Source organism: Pseudorca crassidens, chromosome 6 (genome assembly GCF_039906515.1).
Source record: "Pseudorca crassidens isolate mPseCra1 chromosome 6, mPseCra1.hap1, whole genome shotgun sequence".
Classification (NCBI taxonomy): Eukaryota; Metazoa; Chordata; class Mammalia; order Artiodactyla; family Delphinidae; genus Pseudorca; species Pseudorca crassidens.
Window position 1 is genome coordinate 34,057,163 of NC_090301.1, and position 12,799 is coordinate 34,069,961.

General features: G+C 37.4%; 2 protein-coding genes and 1 pseudogene across 6 annotated transcripts in view; 2 read left to right on the forward strand and 1 right to left on the reverse strand.

Moving 5' to 3' along the window:
- C2CD6 (C2 calcium dependent domain containing 6) overlaps positions 1–12,799 on the forward strand; it is a 134,135-nt gene that overhangs the window by 111,913 nt on the left and 9,423 nt on the right. Inside the window, exon 16 of one of the 2 annotated variants that reach the window (XM_067740984.1) lies at positions 8,630–9,581. The exons of the other annotated variant lie outside the window; for it this stretch is intronic. Coding sequence (XP_067597085.1) covers positions 8,630–8,893 — 264 coding nt within the window. The 3' untranslated portion in view covers positions 8,894–9,581. Of the gene's footprint in view, positions 1–8,629; positions 9,582–12,799 lie in introns of those variants that run through there. 2 annotated transcript variants of the gene reach the window in all.
- The window catches only part of STRADB (STE20 related adaptor beta), a 94,016-nt gene that overhangs the window by 40,760 nt on the left and 40,457 nt on the right, over positions 1–12,799 (reverse strand). For 3 of the 4 annotated variants that reach the window (XR_010944312.1, XM_067740993.1, XM_067740994.1), the window contains exon 12: positions 7,566–7,598. Coding sequence is in view for 3 of the 4 variants with exons in the window: in XM_067740993.1 (XP_067597094.1) it covers positions 7,580–7,598 (19 nt within the window). In the remaining variant the exon portion in view is untranslated. Of the gene's footprint in view, positions 1–7,565; positions 7,601–12,799 lie in introns of all 4 variants that reach the window. The other variant, XM_067740995.1, reaches the window with a different exon arrangement.
- On the forward strand, positions 3,802–4,426 carry LOC137226332 (WASH complex subunit 3 pseudogene; annotated as a pseudogene).

A 12,799-nucleotide genomic window follows, 5' to 3' on the forward strand; every position in this document is an offset into this window, starting at 1 on the left:
ACAGAAAGATATACCATGTTCTTGGATTGGAAGAATCAATATTGTTAAAATGACCATGCTACTTAAGGCAATCTGAAGATTCAATGCAATCCCTATCAAACTACCAATGGCATTTTTCACACAGGTAGAACAAAAAGTTTTTAAATTTGTATGGAAACATAAAAGATCCCAAATAGCTGAAACAATCTTGAGAAAGATGACTGGAAGTGGAGGAATGATGCTCCCTGACTTCAGACTCTACTACAAAGCTACAGCAATCAAAACAGTATGGTAATGGCACAAAAACAGACATAGATGAATGGAACAGGATAGAAAGCCCAGAAATAAACCCACACACTTATGGTCAACTACTCTATGACAAAGAAAGCAAGGATATACAATAAAGAAAATACAGTCTCCTCAATAAGTGGTGCTGGGAAAACTGGACAGCTACATGTAAAGAATGAAATTAGAACATTCTCTAACACCAAACACAAAAATAAAATGGATTAAAGACTTAAATGTAAGATCAGATACTATAAAACACCTAGGGGAAAACGTAGGTGGAACACTCTTTGACATAAATTGCAGCAATATGTTTTTGGATCCTTCTCTCAGAGTAATGGAAATAAAGACAAAAAGTAAACAAATGGGACCTAATTAAACTTATAAGCATTTGCTCAGCAAAGGAAACCATAAACAAAACAAAAAGACAATCTATGGACAGGGAGAAAATATTTGCAAATGCCATGACCAAAAAGGGATTAATCTCCAAAATATACAAACAGCTCATTCAGCTCAATAACAAAAAAACAAACAACCCAATCAAAAAATGAGCAGAAGACCTGAATAGACATTTATCCAAAGAAGACATACTGATGGCCAAGAGGCACATGAAAAGATGCTCAGCATCACTAATTATTAGAGAAATGCAAATCAAAACTACAATGAGGTATCACTTTCCACCAGTCAGAATGACCATCATTAAAAAGCCTACGAATAATAAATGCTGGAGAGGGTGTGGAGAAAAATGAACCCTGCTACATTGTTGGTGGGAATGTAAATCGATACAGCCACTGTGGAGAATAGTATGGAGGTTATTTAAAACACTAAAAATAGAGCTACCATACGATCTAGCAATTCCACTCCTGGGCATATATCCAGAGAAAACTCTAATTTGAAAAGATACATGCACCGCAGTGTTCATAGCAGCACTATTTACAATAGCCAAGACATGGAAGCAACCTATATGTCTATCAACAGATGAATGGATAAAGAAGATGTGGTAGGTAGATAGAGATATAAAATGGAATATTACTCAGCCATTGAAAAGGATGAAATAATGCCATTTGCAGCCACATGGTTGGACCTAGAGATTATCATACTAACTGAAGTAAGTCAGAGAGAGAAAGACAAATATCATATGATATCACTTATATGTGGAATCTAAAAAATGATACAAAGGATCTTATTTACAAAACAGAAATAAACTCACAGACATAGAAAACAAACTTATGGTTACCAAAGGGGATAGTGTTGGGTGGGAGCGAGATAAGTTTGGAATTTGGGATTAACATATACACACTACTATATATAAAATAGGTAAACAGCAAAATCTACTGTATAGCACAGGGAACTATACTCAATATCTTGTAATAACCTACAATGGAAAAGAATCTGAAAAATTATATATATATATATGTATGTATGTATGTATAACTGAATCACTTTTTGTACACTTAAAACTAACAACATTGTAAATTAACTATACTTCAATTAAAAAAAAAAAGACAGGGCCTTCCCTGGTGGTCCAGTGTTGAGAATCCTCCTTCCAATGCAGAAGACACGAGTTCGACCCCTGTCAGGGAACTAAGATCCCACATGCTATGGGACAGCTAAGCCTGCACACCACAACTAGAGAGCTCGCATGCCGCAATTACAGAGCCCACGCGCTCTGGAGCCCATGTGCCATAACTAGAGAGAAGCCCGCACACCACAGCTAGAGAGAAGCCCACACACCACAACTAGAGAGAAGGCCACACACCACAACGAAAGATCCCGCATGCCACAGCTAAGACCCAACACAGCCAAAAAAAAAAAAGACAGTTGGCAGTGTGAATCAAAAACATAATCCAACAACATGTTGTCCACAAGAAATTAACTTCAAATATCAGTGCAATGACATACGTAAACTAAAAGCAAAAGAATGGGAAAAGATGTGACTTCAAAATTTAATCATTAGGGCTTCCCTGGTGGCGCAGTGGTTGAGAGTCCTCCTGCCGATGCAGGGGACACGGGTTCGTGCCCCGGTCCGGGAAGATCCCACATGCCGCGGAGCGGCTAGGCCCATGAGCCATGGCCGCTGAGCCTGTGCATCCGGAGCCTGTGCTCCGCAACGGGAGAGGCCACAACAGTGAGAGGCCCGTGTACCGCAAAAAAAAAAAAAAAAAAAAAAAAAAAACATATATATATATATATATATATAAATTATTAAATGCAACAAGGGCTATATTAATATCAAATAAAGTAGATAGACTTACTTGCAAAGAAAATTACTAGAGATAAAAAGGAATGTTATATAATAATACAAGTGTCACTCCACCAGGAAGACATAACAATACTAAAGTAACAAAGCATGACATTACATGATAGAGCTGAAAGAGGTAATAAAATCCACCCGTGTATTTGGGGATGTCAACACCTCACTCTCAGTAAATATAGAACTACTAGACAGAAAAGCAGCAAGAATATAGAACACCTTAACAACACAATAAACCAACAGGATCTAACTGACACTCTATCCAACAATAGCAGAGTACACAGTGTTTTCAAGTGCCCATGGAACATTCACTAAGATAGGCCACATCCTGGACCATAAAACCAAGTTCAACACATTTAAAATAATTAAAACTATATGAAGTGGTGCTGTCTGACCATAATGGAATATAGGGAGTTCAAGGGATTTGGGGGCTGATCAAGGAAAACCATTTGACCAGGAGGTGGCAGTAGCACACACAGCTTTATTTGAGTGACACTTCGACAGGTTTGCATGTGGGGGAAGTTTCTCACAGCATGAGACCATCTAGAGGCTACCGCACAGAGGCCAATACTCAGAGGGAGAGAAGGACAAGGAAGTTCCTAGAGGAGAGGGATATCAGAGAGAGGGTTACATCTCTAGGTGATTTCACTCAGCAGCCTGGAAGGGAGTCTCTGGGTCAGGAACCCCAAAAGGCAGCAGAGTCTTGGGGTCTTTATAACCCCAGGGTTTATTTTACCTATGGCTAGTATATGCTGGGCACAGTTTCTTGAGTATATAAAGCAGGCAGGCTCTAAATAGTTAAAAAATCTGCTTATTTGGTTGTGTTTAAAATAATTGGATGTGTACAAATTTTAGTCTGGTGCTGGCAGACTTTTGAGCTAATGGGTCTCAGCCTGCTGTGAATAAGTAAACAACCTGGGGTGGGTGGGGTGGCAATGCACGGAGGCCATCTTTGTCTTGCATACAGAACACAGAATCAAATGAGAAATCAATAACAGAAAGACAACAGGAAAATCTCCAAACACTTGGAAATTTTAAAACACACTTCTAAATAATCCCTGGGTCAAAGAGGAGATCTCAAATGGAATAAAAAATACATAGAATAAAAATGAACATATAACATATCAAAATTGATAAGACAGTTAAAACAGCAGCACTGAGAGAAATGTATAGCACTAAATGCATACATTGGAAGAGGAAAACTTTCTAATTAATAAGCTAAGCTCCCACACCTCAAGAGCTTAGAAAAAGAAGGAGCAAAATAAATCCAAAAAGATGAACGAAGGAAATAATAAAGAACACAGAGGAGATGGATGAGGATGGGCTTCCTCTCATGGGGTCAGGCATAGACCTGACTAAGGTGCCAGCTGTTCAACAGAACAGAACGGTGGCATTTCTAAACCAATTTGTGGTACACAGTGTACAGTTTCTCAACCAATTTTCTACAGTTTGTGAGGAGAAACTGGCAGACCTTTCTCTTTGTATCCAGCAAATTGAAACAACTCTCAATATTTTAGATGCAAACTTGTCATCTATCCCAGGGCTAGATGATGTCACGTTTGAAGTATCTCCTATAAGTGTCACTAGGATCACAAATGAAACACATTCTGAAACCACTTCAGAGCAATCACAGCAGAACAGTTTACAAGACTCTGGACTACAGGAAAGTGAAGTAACACCACAAAATATCTTAACTGTAGCCAAGGATCTAAGATATGCCAGATATCTCAAAATGGGTGGGTATTCCAGTGATGGCAGTAAGAAACAAAATGATATCGGAAGGACTAGACCCAGATCTTCTAGAGAGGCCAGATGCTTCAGTGCCTGATGGTGAAGGTGAAAAAAATATAGAAGAAAGTTCAGACAGCAAATCTTCTTTTAGTGACTAAGCTTAATTTTATAACAATTACATATACATGTGTTGGTACACATTTACATTCTATAAGAAAGAGAGCCTGAACTTTAACTCAGTCATAAAAACACCACATGGCTACATATCCACCACCAAGCTTCCTCTATGTTAAAAAATAAATAAATAAAGCATTTATAATAAAAAACCCAGAAATCAGTGAAACTGAAAATTTAAAAAAAATAGAGAAAAATCAATGAAACAAAGCTCGTTCTTCAAAATAATCCATAAAATTGCTAAACCTCTAACAAGACTGACAAAGGTAAAAAGAGAGAAGATGCAAATCACCAAAATCAGGAATGAAACCTGATATACCACTACATACATATATGCAACCATTAAAAAGATAACAAGGAAATACTACAAAAAGTTTTATGCTCATAAATTAGAAGAAATGGACCAAGTCCAGAAAACCACATACTAAATCAAGATGAATTAAACTGAATAGTCCTGTAGCCATTAAAGAAATTGAATTGGTAATTTAAAAGTTCCTGGAAGAGAAATGTCCAGGCCCAGATGGTTTCACAGGAGAATTTTACTAACATTAAAAAAAAAAAAAAAAACTAATTTTACACAACCTATTCTGAGAGAGAAGAGGAGGGAACACTTTCCAACTCATTTTATGAAGCTAGTATTACTCTGATACCAAAACAAGACAAAGACATTACCAAAAAAAGAAAACTACAGACTAATATCTCTCATGAACTTAGATGCATAAATCTTCAACCAAATATTAGCACACCAATACTGTAATGTATAAAAAGAACTATATACAATGACAAATGGTAAGTATTTCAGGTGTGCAAGGCTGGTTCAGCATTTGAAAATCAGTCCATGTAACCTATGATATCAACAGAATAAAGGAGAAAAATCATATGATCATATCAATTGATACAAAAAAAGTTCTTCACAAAATTCAACACCCAATCATGATATAAAACTCTCGACAAGGTAGTATTAGAGGGTAAATTCCTCAACTAGATAAAGAGCATCTACAAGACCTCCATATTACATTATACTTAATGGTGAAAGACTGAAGGCTTTCCTTCCAGGATCAGGAACAAGGCAAGTATGTCTGCTCTTATTATTCTTTTTCAATATAATACTGCAAGTTTTAGCCATTGTAATAGAGCAGGAAAGGGAAATAAAAGTCACACAGATCAGAAAAGAAGAAATCAAACTGTCTCTATTTTCAGATGAAAAAGTTATCTATGTAAAATAGCAAGGAGTCTACAAAAAAAACTACTAGAACTAGTAAGTGAGTTGAGCAGTTTAAAGGATAAAAATTCCAAATGCAAAAATCAACAGCATTTTAACACTCAGCCATAAAAAAGAATGAAATAATGCCATTTGCAGCAACATGGATGGACCTAGGGATTATCATACTAAGTGAAGTAATGCAGGCTGAGAAGGACAAATATATGATATTGCTTATATGTGGAATCTAAAAAAAATGATACAAATGAACTTATTTACAAAACAGAAATAGATCCACAGACATAGAAAACAAATTTACAGTTACCAAAGGGGAAGGTGGAGGGAGGGATAAATTAGGCATTTGGGATTAACATATACACAGTACTATACATAAAATACATAAGCAACAAGGTTCTACCATATAGCACAGGGAACTATACTCAATATTTTGTAATAACCTATAAGGGAAAAGAATCTAAAAAAGAATATATACACACACACACACACACACACAAATGAATCACTTTGCTATACACCTGAAACTAACACAACATTGTAAATCAACTATACTTCAATTTTTAAAAATCAGCAGCATTTCTACATACTAACATGAACATGTGGAAACAAAAATTTTAAACACAATAACATTTATAGTAACTCCAAAGAAAACTAAATACTTTTAAATCTAACAAAGCATATACAGGATCTAGATAATAAAAATCACAAAATGTTGATGGAAGAAGTCAAGGACCTAAATAAATACACATACCATATTCATGAATTGGAAAACAACATAGTAAAGATGTCAGTTCTCCCCAGATTGAGCTATAGATTTAATGTAATTTCTATCTAAATACCAGCTCTTTGTAAATATAGACAAGATCATTCTAAAATGTGTATAGAAAGGCACAGCTCCTAGAATAGCTAAAATCATCTTTAAAAAGAAGAAAATGGGAGGAATCACTTTACCTACTTAAGGCCTACTAGCTACAGTAATCAAGCTACAGTAATCAAGAGTAAAGATAGTGTGGTATTAGAGGAGAGAGAGACACAAAGATCAATGGAACAGAATAGACATCCCTGAAATAGACCCACAAAAGTATGCCCAACTGATTTTTGACAATGATGCGAAAGCAATTTAATGGAGGAATGATAGCCTTTTCAAGAAGTAGTGCTGGAGCTATTGCACATCCATGGGCAAACAAAACCAAACCTTGACCTAAGTCTCTTACCTAAAATAAAAAACAGTAATAAACTTAAGTGCTGGTGAAATTGCTGATGGGAATTTTTAATTTTATAACCACTCCTGAAAACAGTTTGGTAGTTTCTCAAAACACTAAATATGCAACTGCCATGTAACCCAACAATTATACTCTTGGGCATTTATCCCAGAAAGATTAAATCTTTTGATCACACACACAAAAACACCGTGAACACAAATATTTATAGCAGCCTTATTCATAGTAGCCAAAAAGTGGAAACAACACAATTGTTCTTTAATTGGTGAACAGCTAAATAAACTGTGCTACCTCCATGCCATGGAATAATACTCAACGATACAAAGGAACTTTGATACATACAACAACCTGGATGAATTTCCAGAGAATTATGCTGAGTGAAAAAAAGCCAATCCCCAAATATTAGATGCTATATGACTTCATTTATATGAAATTCTTGAAATTACAAAATTATAAATGTAGAACAAGTTAGTGGTTGCCAGGCATTAAGTAGGAGGTGGATACAGGAAAGAAATGGGTGTGACTCTAAAAGGACATTAGGGATCCTTGTGGAAATGTCTGCATCTTAACTGTACCATGTCAATATCCTGGTTGTGATATTGATATTACATCGTTTTGCAAGATGTTACTGTTGAGGGAAACTGGATAAAAGGTACATGGTCAAGAGTTTAATTTTTTTTTAATAAAGAAAAAGAAAACTTACCTTAAATATTTTTCTTAAGGGTGGTAGTCAGACCTGTATATGACAGATAAAACTAAATTAAGTTGAACAAGATAAATTCAGTGGGTAACCCATAAAACATAGGTTACATAAAATCAACAGACTTAGAAAGTTGAAAGAATCTATCACCCAGGGCAACAGGCTTATAAACTGAAGACATATCAGAGTTCTAGAACAAATTCCTAAAAGTCTAGGCTAATTGCTTCATAAACAAGTCACAAAATGTTCAGAATCTACGGTAAAATAAACTTTGAAGTTTGAAGTTAAAAGAAGAGTTTTTTATGAACCAAGGTAGACAGTGTGTTAAAGAAATGCAGTATTTTGAGACAAACTTCTGGAGTGCTAATCTGAATTGGAAAGGACTAACGTCTCTTTCAACTCATAGCTGATTCAGGTGACAGTCTTTCAATAGTTCCTTTACATTTTTAGAGCCCATTCATAAATTAAGATTTTCAAGATATAGCTTAATAAGTTTCTATTTAAACCCTGACAATGACAGGATGCTAAATCATTTCCCCAAAGGTCAGGGTGGAAGAAAGGTAGGGGGGATGGGGAATTTAATTTTATCTACCAATGAAAAGCAGTGTTTGTTGATGGTAAGAGAATTAGGAATAGGAAACTAGGATATAGGAAAAAGAGCTTGGATTTTACCGTAAGAAATATCTAGGTTCAAATCCAGATTCTTCCACTACCATGGTCACATAACTTTGGGCAATTTACATCTGACTTTCAGTTTTCTCATCGCAAAATGAGTATACTATCATCTATTTCAAAGAATTTTAAAGGGTTTGGAACATAATAGTCACTTGCTAAATGGTAAGTATTATATTATAGGATAAATATGAGAAGCAGAATTGTTGGATCAAAGTATATAAGCATATTCACTTTTTTTTTTTTAACATCTTTATTGGGGTATAATTGCTTTACAATGGTGTGTTAGTTTCTGCTTTATAACAAAGTGAATCAGTTATACATATACATATGTTCCCATATCTCTTCCCTCTTGCGTCTCCCTCCCTCCCACCCTCCCTATCCCACCCCTCCAGGCTGTCACAAAGCACCGAGCCAATATCCCTCAGAATGGGAGAAAATTTGCAAGTGAAGCAACCGACAAAGGATTAATCTCCAAAATTTACAAGCAGCTCATGCAGCTCAATAACAAAAAAACAAACAACCCAATCCAAAAATGGGCAGAAGACCTAAATAGACATTTCTCCAAAGAAGATATACAGACTGCCAACAAACACATGAAAGAATGCTCAACATCATTAATCATTAGAGAAATGCAAATCAAAACTACAATGAGATAGCATCTCACACCAGTCAGAATGGCCATCATCAAAAAATCTAGAAACAATAAATGCTGGAGACGGTGTGGAGAAAAGGGAACACTCTTGCACTGCTGGTGGGAATGTGAATTGGTTCAGCCACTATGGAGAACAGTATGGAGGTTCCTTAAAAAACTACAAATAGAACTACCATATGACCCAGCAATCCCACTACTGGGCATATACCCTGAGAAAACCGAAATTCAAAAAGCATATTTACTTTTGATAGATACTACCAGATTATCTTTTAAACCAGATTTACTTATTTGCATTTGCGCCCAAAATGTAGGAAAATATCCATTATCTCACAGCCTGGTCATTTTTTATTAATTTGCTTTTGTTAATTTTGTTTTAATTTGATGCACAAAAATGATATTCTATTGATTTGCATTTTCCGAGAATTAATGAGTGAACAGTTTTCATGTGTTTATTATCCATTTGTATTTCTGTTATTTGACTGTTTATAATCTCTGCTCATATTTACAAATTGGGTTGTGTGTTTATGTGTGAAAATGCTTTATGTATTTTGAATAAAAATGCTTTGTTAGATACGCTGTTTGTTATCTGCATTTTTTTTACTTCTTCAGAGTCCTTATAGAAATTTGAACTGTTTATGTGGTCAAATCTGGCCGCTTTTCCTTTGTGGCTGTTAGTTTATATCTTGTTTAGATTATCCTTCCCCTCTTCAAGATTATGTCAGCATTCTCCTAGCTGATTTTCTATGTATACTTTTTTTTTTTTTTTTTTTCAGTACGCGGGCCTCTCACTGTTGTGGCCTCTCCCGTTGCGGAGCACAGGCTCCGGACGTGCAGGCTCAGCGGCCATGGCTCACGGGCCTAGCCGCTCCACGGCATGTGGGATCTTCCCGGACCGGGGCACGAACCCGTGTCCCCTGCATTGGTAGGCGGACTCTCAACCACTGCGCCACCAGGGAAGCCTTATGTATACTTTTTTATGTTTAAATATTTAATCCATCTATACTTAATTTTTTTAGTATGAGGTAAAGGTCTATTGATAATTTTGCTGAAGTGGATAGATGATTACCTCAACGCTATTTATTAATTGTTCACATAGTTAACATGTTTTTGTCTGTCAGTATCCCTTCTTGAGGATAATATCCTCAATCCTTGGTGTAGTTGGCAAACTTGACCCTCTGCCTCTGTGGCAACAAGGATGAGCATGTAGTTTGACATAAAAATATTAAGAGGGACTTTCCTGGTTGTCCAGTGGTTAAGACTCCACACTTCCGCTGCAGGGGGCATGGGTTCGATCCCTGGTCGGGCAACTAAGATCCCGCATGCTGTAGGGCGAAGCCAAAAAAATAATAAAAATTTAATTTAATTTAATTTAAAAAGATAAAAATATTAAGACAAGTCTATATAATGTTGATTTCATAAGGAATATGTTAAAAATAAAATTAAATAATAGAATGAGTATGAAAGAAAAGTGTGAAAAGTCAATACTTTTTTTAATAATAGAGTTTAGTGTATGAAATCAACATTGTATGGAATTTCCACTTAAAGGACAAATTAAGCACAGTTTCGGCATTAATATCTCACCTCTTTTAAAGAAGACATACAAATGGCCAGTAGGCACGTGAAAAGATGCTCAACATCACTAATTATTAGAGAAATGCAAATCAAAACTGCAGTAAGTTACCACCCTACACCGGTCAGAATGGCCATCAGTAAAAAGTCTACAAATGGGCTTCCCTGGTGGCGCAGTGGTTGAGAGTCCGCCAGCGGACACGGGTTCGTGCCCCGGTCTGGGAAGATCCCACATGCCGCGGAGCGGCTGGGCCCGTGAGCCATGGCCGGTGAGCCTGCGCGTCCGGAGCCTGTGCTCCGCAACGGGAGAGGCCACAACAGTGAGAGGCCCGCGTACCGCAAAAAAAAAAAAAGAAAAGAAAAGTACCGGTCAGCTCAGTCTGCCTCTGTTTTAAGACATTCTCTCAGAAGCTTCTCCCGACAAGTTCCAATTATATGTAGTTGGCCAGAACCTTGTCACATGGCCACTCCTGTCTTTTAAAGGAGGCTGGAAGATGCAGCTTTTTGAGTAAGGGTTTTTGCCCCTAAACAAATTGAGGTTCTTGAGATAATATGTATTTTGGGAAAGTAATTCTCATTCTCTGTCATAGGGAGCAAGAGACTAGTTAAGAGACTATTGTTGGGAAGAGATGATGGTCGCTTGTGCTACAGTGGTAGTAGGTGGTGGTCGGATATGATTGGATACTTGATATATTTTGAAGCCAGTAGCCACAGAACTTAGTGCTGGGTTATATATGAAAAGAAGAAGGTGGAGAGATAGGGTGACACAGATTTCTGGTCTAATAATTCAGTAGATGGTAGCATCATTACCTGAGATGAGGAAAAACAGAGAAAAGCCAAGGTTTTGTGGTTTTTTTGAGGGGGAGGGGAGCAGGGTGGTAATCTAGAATCCTATTATATATACATTAAATTTGACAAGCCTATTATATAGCTAAGTGGAAATCAATAATACCCTTTTAGATATTTCTGAGGATACCATTTAGAATCTTTTCCAAGGGTCATCCTCCCCCTACATTCTTCAGAAATAGCTCTATTTACTCTGGGGTTAGTTCTGTTTATTCTTATTGATCCTTCACTTACATGTACTGATTTTCCTCATATCTGATGAGCTCTGTTGGCCCACTTTATATTTGTGAATGAAGGAATATGTTGGCTGTATAGGTATTCTCTGTGTGACAGGCCAGCTTCCCTGGAGGGTATATGGGGATGGAAGAGGGCAGGCAGGATGGCTGGAGACCCTACAGCATTTCCAAAGAGACAGTGTATTTCTCTCCTGAATAGAACTTCCTTTCCTTCCTTTTTATCCCCCTTCAGTTATCTGATGTGAAAATGTGAGTGGCTGTAAGCTCTGCTCTGCTGCTGTGCCAAGGCTCAAAACTCATAGAGGGTCCCCACCTAGGCACATTGCACATTTTCTCAGACAGCAGTTTTGATCTTGCTTGTTTTGTTGTTGTTTGTTTTGGTGTTTGGTGAGTGACTGGGGAAAGACAATACTGCCAGCAATGTATGCTCTGTTTGCACTGAGAAAGAGAACAGTGATAAAGAAGGGTCCAAGTGATCCAGCTGTTCCAAATGCAGCTTTTTAATGCTATGACAATTGCACCGTCATCTGATTCTCTTTGTATATGTTGACCTTGAATTTATTGCTTCTCAGGCCTACCTGATTTCTGTTATTTAAAGCTCTGGTTTTCTTTCTTTCTTTTTTCTTTTTATTAATTAATTATTTTTCGCTGCGTTGGATCTTTGTTGCTGCGCTCAGGCTTTCTCTAGTTGTGGCGAGCGGGGGCTACGCTTCATTGCGGTGCCGGTTTCTCATTACAGTGGCTTCTCTTGTTGCAGAGCAGGGACTCTAGACGCGCAGGCTTCAGTAGTTGTGGCACGCGGGCTCACGTGGGCTCTAGAGCACAGGCTCAGTAGTTGTGGCACCCGGGCTTAGTTGCTCTGCAGCATGTGGGATCTTCCCGGAACAGGACTCGAACCCGTGTCCCCTGCATTGGCAGGCGGATTCTTAACCACTGTGCCACCAGGGAAGTCCCAAAGGTCTGGTTTTCTTGATGTGGGTTTTCCATTAAGTCAATCCATCTGGTTTCCTATTTTCCAAACTTTCTCAACTTTCTGGATCTTGGTGTGTTACCTTACTGATTCCTAGTATTCCAATGGGATTTGTTAACCAAAATTTCAGAAATGGAGACCTGATTGAAATAAAAGGTGTTTATTTGAGGTTTGTTAGGACTGCAGCCTGGGAGACACATATTCAAGCACTTGAATTGTGTTCCACTGGACTACAAAATGGGGGAGACTTATAAAGGCAAAAACTGCAAGGTTACATTTAGGTACATGA